Source organism: Oenanthe melanoleuca, chromosome 3, assembly GCF_029582105.1.
Source record: "Oenanthe melanoleuca isolate GR-GAL-2019-014 chromosome 3, OMel1.0, whole genome shotgun sequence".
Lineage (NCBI taxonomy): Eukaryota > Metazoa > Chordata > Aves > Passeriformes > Muscicapidae > Oenanthe > Oenanthe melanoleuca.
This window is the reverse complement of record NC_079336.1, coordinates 65,982,876-65,997,188: the sequence shown is the minus strand read 5'-3', so window position 1 is coordinate 65,997,188 and position 14,313 is coordinate 65,982,876. Positions and strand designations below refer to the sequence as shown.

Sequence of the window (14,313 nt, the reverse complement as noted above, 5' to 3'; positions counted from 1 at the left end):
TTTAAATCAATATTTAGTACAATAGTTGCATAAGAAGCTGCAATGAAACAAAAGTGGAAATGACCACCCTCTCATCTATGTGTTGCATGAGGCAGATTTGATGTTGAAAATGTTATGGACATGTGAAAGGATGCATCATAAAAGTGACATTTTTCTGTTTGCCTTTAATTTATTAACTTTTTTGGTAAAAGCATAATTTTTTGAAAACACAACATACTTTATACATATGTATTTTATTTGAAAATACAAAATACTTTAGCTTAGTCAAAAATGTTTTGAGATACTAAATTGTTCATGATTATTTATGATTCTTGTCTGCTACAATTCTACTACTGCTGATTGTACAAAGTGCGGTTTTACATTAATCTCTCAGCTGAGTCAAGGCCTGGTTAAAGGGATACTCAAATGTTGTATTCTCTTCTTTTGCATTGCACACAGCCGTACAGTTAATTATTTGTAAAGCCCAAGACCTTAAATTAAATACAGCTTAACTTTTACTTTTGTCCAGTTATACTGAGATTGGAAGTAATATTTATTCAAAGTTTTTAAACAGGCTATGTATACTCAATAAGCATCTCATAATATATATGAAAATTCTCAATATCTCCAATTGTCTTGTAATGGCTTTGTATAGGGATAGCTTCCTGAAATATTTGGCTAGGTTGGCTCAAAATTTTAAAACGGAAGGGTCTTTTTTCCAACTCCAACTTATAACAGGAAATTTAAAGAATATTTTGGTGAGTGGTGAAAAATGTTATCAGTGTTGGAAATGCACAGCAGTGCTACAGAGGCTGGTGGTGTGGAAAATGTTAATAGTGTCTGCAGTACTGTGTAGCAAGAAACTAGTCTCCTAGCAGGCAGCTCCATAGGATCTCAGCAGCTGGAGCTGGGAGATTACATGTGGGATTCTCCCTCTTGAAATGTGCTCAGTGTGCTCAATCTCCAGGAGTTACCAATACCTTCTGTAGTAATCAAAGAAAACAACAAAACACCCTAATCCTCAAATTCAGCCAAGACTTTTTTAATGTGAATTTGTTCCTAACTCTCCTTATCCTGCAGGGTTCAGCACCTCGGGGTGCTTTGGATTCTAATGGTGTTCTGTATGCATCATAGACTTCCATATTGTTTGTTTAGATGTGAATGGTCCTCCCCATAGGGGTTACACTTGAACAACACCAACAAGGGTGGCATTAAAAGAAGAGATAGAACTGATGTAGGACTGAGCAGGATTCCTGTCTTGAACAGGAAATGGGAAGGAATTGAATTTGGGCAGGGAGTGGGTTCATCTCTGTATTGCTTCTGTGGTGTGTCTGTGAGAGTTGCTGATAAATGCACCACTTCTTGGTGGCTGTCAATGAACTCTGTTGTTGGGCAGGTCTGGATAGGGATGCTACACATGAGGATTCATCTCCATGTATGTAGTTGCACCTCCTCAGGGCAATAGGAATTTTGAATTCATGGTAGCTACATCACTGAGCAAATCTATGATGTCTTAGCAAAACTAGTAGGTTTAGTGAGAACAGGTGTTATTTCACCGCTCTCTGGAACAAGCATTCCTCTTTGGAGAAAATATTTCTTTGGATGCCCAGCTATTCCTCAGTGACTGTGGTAGTTTTGATTTACCAAGAAGGTTTCTGGTTTTGTGACATTTTGCTGGAGAGTCATCAAATGGTTTGTTTCAATTATTAAAATGAAACAAGAACCTTCCAAGCAGGTGAGTGCCTCAGTCTTGTATTTAAGTACTACTGTAGTGTGAGAGCTACACTATTTCAGGTCTAAAGTTAACATACCTAGGTTTTGTTTCTCTCTTATCATAGAGAATTGCTGTTTTTTAATTACTTATCAGGTTGGTAAGAACTCTTGAGTTGGAGGTGGAATGAAGGAGAATGAAAGTAATGGAGGGATTTAAGACCAGGGGTGTTAGGTAAACAGAGAGAGGATGAGAATGGGGAGCAGCTCTGTAGGCAGAGGTGAGATTCTGTCCCTGGCCTCCAGGTGCCTTATTTGTAGCTGAGTCTGGGACTTGAGCACAGCAGAGAAACCCTGAGTGAGCAGTGAACCCCTGCTCTTCACAGGGGCACTGACTTGCCTTTTTGAGTGGCAGGATCACCTATAGACCCTGAGCTTGCCTCAGTGTGTGTCAGGATCACTCAGCTTTTCCTAAACCTGGACTTCAGTTTTTTAGTGTTTGAGTGGCCACTCTTGTGAGCAGGATGTTGTTCCTCAAGGTTCAGTCAGGACTGCAGGCTCTGGGACAGCATCCTGTGCAGCCATTCTGCTGAGCTGCCTCTGGCCTCTGTGCTGGGGAGTGGGTCCCACACCAGCAGGATCCATTTTGGAGTGTTTGCAGGATCTCAGCAGCAGTGAAGCCTCCTGCTGTGTTCATGCAGGCAGTCTGGATTGACATCTTCCTCTTCAGAAGCATGCCTGATAAATATACATGTACTATCAACATGGTAAGTGAGAAGGTATTATCCCCACATTTAGTTAGGCTTTTGATCTTGATCCATAAATTTTTTTTTTGACAAACATGATAGTTGCTGAGTTCTGAAGGTTGTCCTCCCTTTCCCCTGCAGTCTCCTCTTTCTGCCTAGGCTACAGTCTTTTCAGCATTTGCTAGTTTGACATTTAGTTGCCCTTTAGTCTTTTAAATAATAGTAATTCTCTCTGTGTATAAATAGATAAGGCATTGATTTCCTTTTTTATGTGATGGGGGTGAAAGCTCAAACCTTGTTTTTCTTTATGGAAATAATGTATTTTTAAGTAAGAAGGGCAAAGAAAAGATAGTTGACAAGAACAAAGGGTATTCAGGCTTCTGCTAGCAAACCTGTGTTCTAATTATATTGGGTGTTGTCATCTGCTTCAGTCTGGGGAGTCTTGTATTGTTGTATATGATTTTCTGTAGTTAATGCTTGTTTCTGCTGATGAAATGGAATGTACTTGTAATGACGGTGCTACATGCAGCTTCCACTCCTGAAGCAGCCTTTGATAGCTGACAGTCTGTTGACAAATATGCAGAACACTCACTTTTTTGGAAAGATGTTTCTATTTAAAAAAATGTTGGGATGAGTCACAAGATAACAGTACGCAAATAGCAGAAGGAAAATGACAAATTTTGAAATCCTGCTTTTTCTTAGTGGTGACTATTTAATGTGGTAAATTGACATAGTCTAGTGTATATGTAGGTCATTTGGCAACAAACTGTTTTAGTTATCTGAGTATTCATGCATTTTGGTCTTCCTGTAAAATTCCATTTCCAGGTGGTGTTTGTTTGTTAGAATATAAGTGATTTACTGGGTATAGATTGGCTTCTTAAAAGAACTTGTGCGTTTGCCCAAATTTTAATAATGTCAGTAACTGATTAAATCCTTTTTCTGTTCCAAGAAATTTCAGGTGGGGTTTCTTATTCTCTCTCCTCAGCCATATGTCACTTATTTTTAGGTATGCTACTTAGAGAAATACAAAACCTTTGTCCTAAAGAAACAACTTGTTGGTGGGTTTGGAGATCTTCAGAGAAAAATGTTAGGCAGCCAGCATTTGCCTCTGCCCAGAAGACCACAGTTCTCTTTCTATATGCTTTCTTGGTATTATTGCAAGCAATATGGGACTTCAGTGCTTCTTGTGACTGAGTACTCCAAGATGCTGCAAAGTATAAAATAAAAAATTTTTAGGGAACTGAGACCTTTGCATGGAAAAACATAAACTGAGTTTTGAGACTGCTCAGCCTTTTTGTAGCTCAGATGTCTGACCTTACCCAGTTTGCTGAGTCCTTTCTCAACTCATGGATGCTGTGGCATGGGCTGAGAGAAGAAACAGCACATGCAATAAGCTTTCTACTAAGACTTCTTCTGAAATTCCAGTAGCTTTTCCAACTTTTCCTAGTGAAATTCTAATAATTTTCATAGATTTTATTGGTTTGGAGTTAAAAAATAAAGAAAAATAATGCCTTAACACAAGGATGTAAAAGCTTAAGCAAAAGACTGTTGAAATAAACTGATTTGTGGATCTTCATTATTAAATTTGATCATTTCTGCTTGATATCTGATAGTTTATCAGTGAAGTACAAAAAGGTCTTGTTAAATGCTAAAAAATTTTTCTCTCATCTTATTTTCCTCTTTCTTTTTTCTCCTTGGCATCTTATTCACAATGTATTTTACCACAGACCACTCGTTGAAACCTTTTGTGGATAGGATAGGATAGTGTTTAGGGGCTTTCCATGTAAGTTGACATGGAAATCTCTTGGGGATTTGAAGGCTACAAATATAGCTGTTGGTTTAAATATAATAGAGAAGAAAACATTTTCTGAAATCTTTCTTGCATTCTTAGTCTACTTGTATTTTAAGCAGTTAGAAAATTTTGGTTGATACCCATTTCCTTTTTACAGTCTAACTGCATTTCACAAAGGGAAATTTCCTTTCTTTTGCTTCCTAATTCTGGGAGGATTTTTCATTTCCATCAGCTTCTTGTTTTTATTTTGGCTTATAGGATCACTTCAAATTGAGAGCAAGACTGGACTAATCAAGAAGTCAGATTCAGAGAGCCAAATATGGGGGAACTGTACTGTAGTTGAAATTTGGAAAGAGCTTCTTTAAAAGGGGATTGTGAAAGTGATTATTAAAGGGAGTGATGCAAACATATAACATTCACTCATGTCTAAGTGAAGACTTCAGTCTTCAGTGAGGAACTGCTTAGCTAAAATTTCATTTATTCTGCAGTTTGGCATAACCAAATAGATGATTATTGAGTTAATTATCTTTCTAACATAAACCTGACAATTATTTCTGTACTGATTTTAGAGTATAACAATTAAAAACGGGTATCTGTTTCTTTAGCATCAATATAATTTTTTTCTTTTTTTTTTTTTGGTGTTAATTTCTTTTTATAGCTTTTATTTCCTTTATTTATGCTGTTGGTTTTGGATCTGCTGCACATTTTTTTCATCATGTGAGACTGATTGTTTCTATATATTGTTGTGTCATTCCTGTTACTAACAGGAGAAACTTAACTTTGGAGCAGAACTGATTGGCGGGTGTGCTGCTTGCTTACTGACACTAATATCCATCTTTTCTTTCCTTCCATAGTAACATTATTTCTAGAATGTCTGTATTTTCTTCCAAATATCACAGTCATTGCCTTGCCCACCCCCACACCCCAAATCAAATTACATTAGAGAAGCACTGAAATGGATACAGAAATAACTCATGGACAACAGGAGAAAATAGCCATCAAACAAATATCATGTTTTTAAAAGTCTCAGTAATATTGGGTAAAGCATTGTAATTAAGGCTAGGAATTTTTCAGACTTGTGCACTCATAAATCTATGTCAGACCTTATTAGGAGAATGAAAGCATTTGGTTGCACACTTTGTGTGTGAATCCAAGGCTGAAGTGTTTCTGAAATATGAAAAAATTTAATTTCACAACCTCTACTCCAATAGTTGACAACTTCATTTTTCAGGAAAATGCTGTCTGCAAGATACCCATCAGTTGGGCAATGTTCTAGCTAAATTGCATCATGAGCTTATTAACTCCCATCTAATCATCCAGTCATGGCTGATTAATCACTCCTCCTGGTGCCTTGTTTTATTAAAATCTGTTTTCTGTGCCACTGACCAGCAAACTGCTGTCTAATTTCATGTGTGGGATAGTCTTTGCTGTGGATTAAAGTGGAGCCCTTATCCTCTGATCTGAAGGGCTGTGTGAAGGAGTCATCACATGCAAGTGTCTTGCATGTACAATTATCCTCCTGTGTTTAAGGGATAGAGAAAATGTGTGTTTTCACACAGAGCTGAAAAGCTTTCCTGTGCTTCTAAGACAGAATGGAGCCATTTTGGGATAGGAATGCAACTATAACTGGTGGATTTTTGAATATTCAAATCACCTGTCTCCAACTGTGGAACTCTGAATTCATTAATTACTTTGTATTAGTAAGCAGCAAGATAACACAGGGAGCTGGCAGCTTTGTCATTTTCTCAGCAAGGGAGGAGGGCGAAAGTAATTTCATCTCTCATGCCAGCGGAAAGAGGTAACACCTCCCATTTCTTTTAATAAGTGCTCTGTATGTTAATGAATAAGCCAAGTAACCAAGGTACTTCCTTAAAAAATAGTATGAAGATTGGCAGCTAAATGCACTCTTGACAATGTTAGCTCTCTGATTCACACTACAGTAGCCTAGTTAATAACCTATTTGAAAGCTAACAGCAGCTGTGAATATGACAGGCTGAAAATGTTTTCAGGTTTGCCAGAAGAACCCCCATGTGTAGGAAGGGTCAGAAATGAACCAGGGGTTTCTTGGTATAGCAAACCAGAGCTGTTTTAGTTTCCTAGTACTGACCAGAAAGTTTTTTTAATCAAACTTTCAAGCAAAAAGGCCAAGTTATAGCTTCTTATTTCTATACTTTGAGTTTTTCATTAGTCTAAGGGCTGTCTGCAGGTACCAGTCATAACTCACTGAAATAACAAAATGCAGTAATTTTCTTAAGAAGTTCTTTGGATAAGTCTGTATCAGGTGGTGGCGTGTTATAAAGAGGGACAGAGCTGCTGTTAATTTGTACTTAGGTTAATTTGTATTTACTGCAAGGTCTGCCATCCCAAACATTTGAGTTTACATAACCTAAGTACTTCTTACTGCAAAGAAAGAAAGTGACAGAAAGAAGAGGAAGGAGAGGAAGAGGATCTTGGTGTTTAATGCAGTGTGGGTTTTTATGTCATGTAGATACAAAACATACATATTTGCTACCAGTAGAAAACTTTATGAAAAGATGAAATAGTTTAGAGTCATATTCTACTTAAAATACTGACTACTCCCACCTATTGTAGAGATGCCATACTGCACATAGTGCTGAAGTAAAACAGTGGGAATGAAAGCACGGAGGTTTTACAGAGAAAGACTTAATGTCATTTTCTCCTCAGTGCACCTTGTGTAGCATCAGAAGTGATTGTTAGCAGGCCATTTCAAATAAGGCACAAAAAAAAAAAAGACTTGGCTTTGATCAACTGTGCTTTGATCAACTGCAAGAACTGGAAAAGATCAAGAATGGCAGGCACAGTGTTTCTGCATTCTGCTTATCCTCAGGGTCAAGCAAGGACAGGAATAAAATCATTATCTATTTCAAATCACAGGATTCGTGACATGCAAATACTTCTGGCCTGGCATATGGGCTCTTTAGTGGGTGCAGTGTGTTTGGGATGAGGATGTACGGCATGAAAGAAAATGTTTTATTATCCTAGGCAAGTTTCCTATTTTGGATGTAGAGAGCAGCAAGGCTTTTTCTGCCTTACCATGATCCTTAGAATGCTAATGTGCTCACAGTTTTCTTTCTAGGGTGATGGTCAGTAAAAAATTGTGTTGGGGAAGAGAACTTTACTTTGTTTCTACCCAGTAACATTTTCTGATCTAAGTTGCATTCAGGGAAGGAGTTAAACTAAACAGACATGAAAGCACAGCTTTTGAAATGTCTTGAAGACAAAAGTCTACGCTGGAAGACAACCCTGGCTGGAAGAGAAGGTGTATCATCAATTAGCTTGTTAAGTATTAAATTCAGCAAGTCAAGGTGTCTATGAAGCTAATCAATTGTTGTAAAAGAAGAATACAATTCAGTTTTGAATCTACTTCAATTCTACTTATTCTCACCTTGCTTATCTTTATTAAATTTTTAGACAAAGTTTTTGCTGTGTGTTCTCAGTTTCCACAACAGAGAAATTGAAAAAAAAAAAAAAAAAAAAAGGCAATTTTAAAAATAAAGAGTTTGGTTCAGAAAAATGAGTTTAAGTGCAAGGGAAGATGTAACATCTACTAGTGGATGTTATACATTTCTTCATTAAGGTTTCAGTCACAATCCCATCTGTGGATCATGGCAATATATTATAAGTATCATGGCAGTTCTAGAGAATGTGATTCGCCAGAGTCAGCTGAGTTTCTCCTATAGACTGTGAAATAAAATTCCTTAGTGTTTTTGTGTGCTGCTTAAGACGATGAAAGAAAACAGAATACAGAAGCCAGAATTAGGAATGGGAGGTTGTTTTCATAGCTTAAAGTAGCTTACTTTGCAGCTTTTGCATTCGTAATTAATGCCTCTGTATTAGTGGATATTCAGCACATGTTCTGTGAGCTTGCTTTTTGTCAAATTTAAAAAATGAGTTTGTGAATGACTCCTCATAATGGTGATGAGATCTCTCTTTATTTCTCTTCAGTTAGTTCATAGCTCCTAATGGCAAGAGAATGTAGGGGTAGCAGAATAACATTCCTGCTCTTTTAACTGGCTTTTATGTTTGGTTAGTGTAGTTCTGGGTATCTGCAGTGCTTGGGAAAAAAGATGAAAAACACCAGCTTTCCAATTTGGATTAAATGCATTTAAAATTAAAGCTTGACTGAAAAGATTGGAGCTCTGATGTGCCTCTAAAGAGAAGTCAGCAAGTGTAGATCACTCTGAAGTTTCTGGATTAGCATAGCAGTAAATTATTAGGTTTTGGCTGTGTGTTCCTCATTGAGAGTTCTTACTGGAGCTACATGAAATTTTAAGGGAAGTATAAGACTCTGTAGTACAGTGCTCTCTTCTAGCTCAAGAAGGGAGATTATTTCATCATTCTAAATGCTGTCTTTGATCTTTTGCTTGGTTCTTAGAACAAAACTTGGTTCTTTGGAATATTTTGGTTTATTTTTATAGCACTACTTGTATATTTTAGACACTCAGATATATGGGTCCATACCATTTTATTGTCTACACTCTCTAGTTTCAAGTGTCATAATTTTTACTCATTAACTTATGTTGGTGGCTGCTTGCTAGCAGTAGGCAGTGAAATAATTATTTTGAGTACAAATTAGAAGCTTTCTATAAAATGATTATTGTAGTATAAGACACTCACTAAATAAATTCCAGAGATATTCTGTCCTTCAGTCTTTTCCTAACTCTGTTCTCATGGCAAGATAATAATTCCTGTACTCAGAATTGTCATATGGCAATGTACTCACTAAATTTTGATCTCCGGTGTTAGGCAGGGTCATGTTCTTTTCTTTTTCCTCACAAAATCTTTGAGTACCCAGGTACATGAGGAAAGAATATTTCTAAGTATCACATGCCTTTGTGGTGTATATGTTTTAATATAGATCCTGCATCTTCTGCTGAAGGAAATGTTGTAAATCCAGATACTCTTTGGGTAAAGAAAAAGAGAAAAATCAGTATATACCTATCTAAACTTTTTTTTTAAGTTAATGGTCACATTGAGAGAAAATGAGCTGGATGAAGAAAAGTTATTGAATTCCAGGGATCTGGATTTCAATTTAAAAATTCCAGTGCTCTAAGAAAGAAAGGATTGTACTGTTCTTTTGGACTGTGTTTAACATAATGTATGATGGAAATGAAGCAGTTACTGTGAGATGCCACAGTGAGAGGGAACGTAAGAAGTGCCTGCCAGTCCCTGCCTACCATGCCCCCAACCTATCCTGAACTTTAAACCTTCCTAGACCAGTTGAAAGATCTACACCTCTCAGCACGTGGACAACTCAGCAAAACCTGAGCTGAGTAATTTATAGTAAGAACAGGTAACTTCAAGTCCAAGGAACATTAAGCACTCAAAAAAAAAATAGTTAACAAAATGTGGTCTGGTATATGAGACTATTAGAATTTGTTTATTTGTTTGTTCAGTTTCTGGTGTGTATGTGGATTTTTTGTTTGTTGTGTTTTGTTATGTTTTGAAGTTTTTTTTCAATTCTCCTCTTGGATTAATGACCAATGCATATACAGCAGCAGAAACTTTGAATTTTAACGTTTCCTGACTTTGAATTGGTGCTGGGAAATCCATGGAATAAGGGTTCCTATAGCTTCTAGTCTTGAAGACAGACACAGGATGGAGGTGTCAGTGTGAAACAGAATCTGTATTTTGATGTGCTGTGAAGCATTTGCTTGCCTGTTTTCTGAATCATAGCTTAGATCTTAGATATATGTGCTAGACTGAGGTATCCATTGTTTCATTTCTGTTTATGGGAGCTTTACATTTATTTTGTCTACATTAGGACAATTACTCTTGGATATTTTATTTAATCTTATTTGTTTTTAGCTTTACCTAATCTGCATTCCTAGAAATTTCCAGATGAATAAATATAATATTCTGTCATGCTTATGCCTATTTCCTCCCCCAAATTGGATGCTACATGTCCAGGTCACAAATTTTGTCTCCATATGTTGCACAAACAAGTTTTAGAACTTGTGACAAAGTGGTCTGTGAGAAAGAAATGTATCTTTGTGACTTGAGTGACTCAAAGGGCTCTCCCAGAGGTGAAGCAGGAGCACAGCAGTATCTGGGAGGGCCCTGAGGAAGCTCACAGCAGAAGGCCTATAAAATATGGCTGTAGTTACAAATGGAAGATCTTACTGTGCTGTGCACTGTGCCACACTTTCAGAATCAGATCTGTCTGGATAAATTCATTGTCTTTCCCATGTAGGTGTCAAACTGTATGGTTTGACAAGTTTACATGCACCATTCAAGGTCCTGTCCTGAGAGACATTCTATTTAAACATGAATATACCAATGTAGAATTAGTGTGTGCATATAAATACTTGGAAAATATTGCACATGTCTCATGAAGCTGTCTGGTGTCCATTAAAATAAAGTCAATGAACAATTCAATGGGTAGTGGCATTCTAGCTGTTCTAGTTGCTGCAATATGTTCTAGTAGATATTCTCAATCCTTTCTGAGACTGTAAGATAGTCCAAAGACTTTTTAAAGAGAGTAATTTAAAATGTTTCCTTAATGGTTCCTGAAAGAGTTTTGTTAATATAAAACCTTGAGCTTTTGGAGTTATTTTCACTTCCCCATAGAAGAAATTGATGACATTTTTATGTGCTGTTCTCTGTTCATATGCAAGATGCTCTCATATGCTGCAGGTTGTAGGATCAGGGTTTGACAGGTACCCCCAATTTTAACTTATGGCATTCTTTAAAATGGCAAAGCATGAATAGCAGCAATGAAACCTTTTCAAGTGAATAGTGTTCACTAATTGCAGAGCTTTACCCAAGAGGAAATAGAGATACGATTTGTAGGATACTGTGTTCTGAATTTTTGAATGGTTGGTACTGAATGCAGTGTGGAAATAATTCAGCATCAGTCTTCCTTTGCTGCCTCTTACCTGCTTTTGGATGGACATTTTTGACTTTTAGAATTTAGAATCATCTAGAATTATTTGAAGTGCTTTCCACAAAATAAAGACAGAAAGCGAGGTATTGGCATTTTAAAGAGAAGGTGGCAGGAGAATATCTTCATTACTAGAAGCTATAGAGTACAATACATTTTCTTTCATACTAGATACATTTCTGAAAATATGAAATGTTAACTTCAAAATAGACTTTGATATGCTGTATTTAAGGAAAGAGATTTACTGATTTCTTGCTTTTTCTTTCTACAGCTAGTTGATGTGGAAAAATGGGTATGTGATTCTGTCTTTTATTCACTTGATCCCAAATGTTTCATGTTGCCACTGAGTCTAACCTGTCTGTTTTGATTCCCTGTGTGTTCATGACCCTTCAACTTGCACGGCTCAAAAAAACCAGAAAAAGAGGTGAATACATGGTCATGTAAAATCTGGTCACTCTCTAATTGTCCTAGCAAATTTCATGTTACCACAATGAATTTTATCTCTTTAAATTTGATCACAGAATCATGTAACATAAATGTATGATTATTGCCTTTCAGTTTTGAGCCCTGCTGTCTAATGTTATAACTCCATTCTGTAACCCACCCTGTCTTTTCCAGCATAGACACTGTAACCCTAAACTGCATGACAGTAAGATGGTTAATACTGATAAATAATGTGTGATGCTGTGTGTAGCTGCAACTATACAAAACGTATTTAGAGGTAGAGAACAGCTGCTAAAGAATAAAACTAATATTTCCTAGATCTTAGCAAATAAAGCACAGTTCTCTGCTTAATGTATTGTTAAGGCCTTTCCTAATGTGTCTGTGTATACCATACATATTTGTTTGGGCATCTGATATAACTCCCCTCTGTGGGACATGTTTATGTATGTTTTTCTTCAATGTAATCTCTAACACTATTGTTATGTATGAGTTAGTGATCATAAAATGTGTGTAGAATTGTTTGTTCACCTTGAAAATATTAGAGACCTCTCTGAAAGTTTGGACTATAATAAATAGGTCTCCTTGGTTTCTTAATACTTAGTTTGGGCTGCACATGACCAGAGACACCCCCAGGTGTCCTCTGAAATATGGCCAATAACATAACTGTAGCACTGATGTCATTTTATTTCAGCCAGAAATTACAGAATTTTAATCTTGAATATTACATCTTTATAGTAAGTAGTGACTCAAGTTAGAGTTTGCCTGAGATTCCTGTAGGTAAGTACATTGTTTAAATAGTGGCTTAAGCTTTTCAACACCGTTTCTACTGTACTCAAAAATATCTGTGTCATATTGCACATCTAGGTAGATGTTTATAATATTTATTAAACAATAAATTAACTAATAACAATAACAGTTAAGTATTAATATTTGCTAATTGTGTGAGTATGACAGCATTATCCACATTCTATGGATCTGGTGTTTATGACAACCAGGAATTGTTATACATTTGATTTTAAGTGTTTTGGGACATACAGATGGTCAGGTTATCTTTTCACATTGTCCAATTTTTAATTATGATTAAGAAAGCTTGGTTATACATCTTTAGATTGTTTTTTTTTATTCCTATGAGTAATTTTGTTATAAAGAGAAAAAACAGCAATAAAAAGCATGTTCAGTGCTATACAGGCACCTGTCCTCATAGTGCACAATGTGTGAAATATTATATGCCAGAAGTTTATTGGTGACACTGAGGTGGCTTATTTTTGACTGAAGCATTCATAATCTGTTCATGGAACAAATATAGTACTACTTGCATAAATAAAAATCAGATCTTCTGTTTTGGCTTTTTTTTTTTTTTTTTTGGTTGTTGCTGTTTGGGTTTGTTTTTTTGTTTTTGTTTTTTTTGTTTTAATTCAGAATTTAGTAGCATCAAAATCTTGTTTCAGAAAGACTGCTTCATCAAAATGTGTCTTTAAACCATTTTAAAAAGAACTGGTTCCCATGAGAGCAAAGCTAAGTGTGTCATTCCAAGTTACATTGGGTTAAGACTTTTCCTTTAAACTTGCTAATAGACTGATTCTATAATCCAGACAACCTCTATGATGGGGATGGAGTGCACACTGGCTGTACTTCATGCATAAAATTATTCTCTCTCAGATGAAGCTCCAGTCTGGTCTACAAAGGAGCTTTTAATTCCCTCTGTAATTCCAGAGTGGTACCAGAGGTCTTATGGGGGGCTGGAGGTGCAGTGAATTAATGCAGTAGAAAGCTGGCTGCTGTATTGCTGCATGGTCACTGAGGCAGACACCTCACTCTAGCCCATGTATTTCTTGATAAGCCATTTTCCAGTATAGAACACTCAAGGTTAATGCAAGTGTGTTTGGTTGTATCTATCTGTGGAAACCTTAAAGCCCAAGCCCATAGGGAAGCTTCATGTCAAATTAATGAGCAAATTACTAGCTGAACCTTGCTGTGAGCAGTTTCATGCTGTTCAAAGGATAAGATAAAGTAATTCACTTCTGAGCTGTTCTAGCCTGTAAAGTGTACTAACAAAAGTTTTAGAAGAAATTACTCCAGTTCCTGTGTACTTCTGTCAAATGACTATAATTCTTTTTGTGATGTTGTTCCAAAATCTTTATTCCACTGAAGGGATGTGCTGGCAGTTGAAGCTGGTACAAATTAAGTGGCTTTAAGATACTTGTTGAACTCTTGGCTTCATCCTTTTGTCTCTGAGCAGGTGTGAGTGTGAAGGCTTGTAGGTCTGCTTCAGTGCAGAATCCAGCAGATTAAAGATATCTTGTCCAATGTAAACCCTAGTGGAAGTAAGGCATCCTGGTTCCTGTTTCATATCTGAAAATGGCTTTTCTGCTTTTTATAAAACTACCAAGGTGGGAAGCCCCCAGTATTTGATCAAAGGGATTTATTAAATTTGAACCACAATTCAGAAGACCCTGAATGTATTTTCTTTATAGAGAAAATGACAGTAATGAATTAAAATGCAACTGAATAACACATACTGAAAGGAATTCCTTTAATCTCCCTGATATTTTTTTTCTCTTCTAATATATTTACGAAATAAGGGCAATAATCTTAAAGTCCCTGCTTCTGTGAATTAGCAGTGTGCTTGCAAATTTGTGATCTCAAGGGAGGTGGTGTGTGCTTGGACACAACAGGACTAATGTACTCATAAAAACACCTGAGTGTCTGCCTTGACTTTCAGGATAACTGCTTAGCTC

The 14,313-nt window shown here is 36.5% G+C and overlaps 1 protein-coding gene across 1 annotated transcript in view; it reads left to right on the top strand.

Annotated features, from left to right (window-relative positions):
- The window catches only part of RYR2 (ryanodine receptor 2), a 416,925-nt gene that overhangs the window by 120,034 nt on the left and 282,578 nt on the right, over positions 1-14,313 (top strand). Inside the window, 1 exon segment of the mRNA XM_056487752.1 lies at positions 11,403-11,423. Within this exon segment, the coding sequence (XP_056343727.1) occupies positions 11,403-11,423 (21 nt within the window).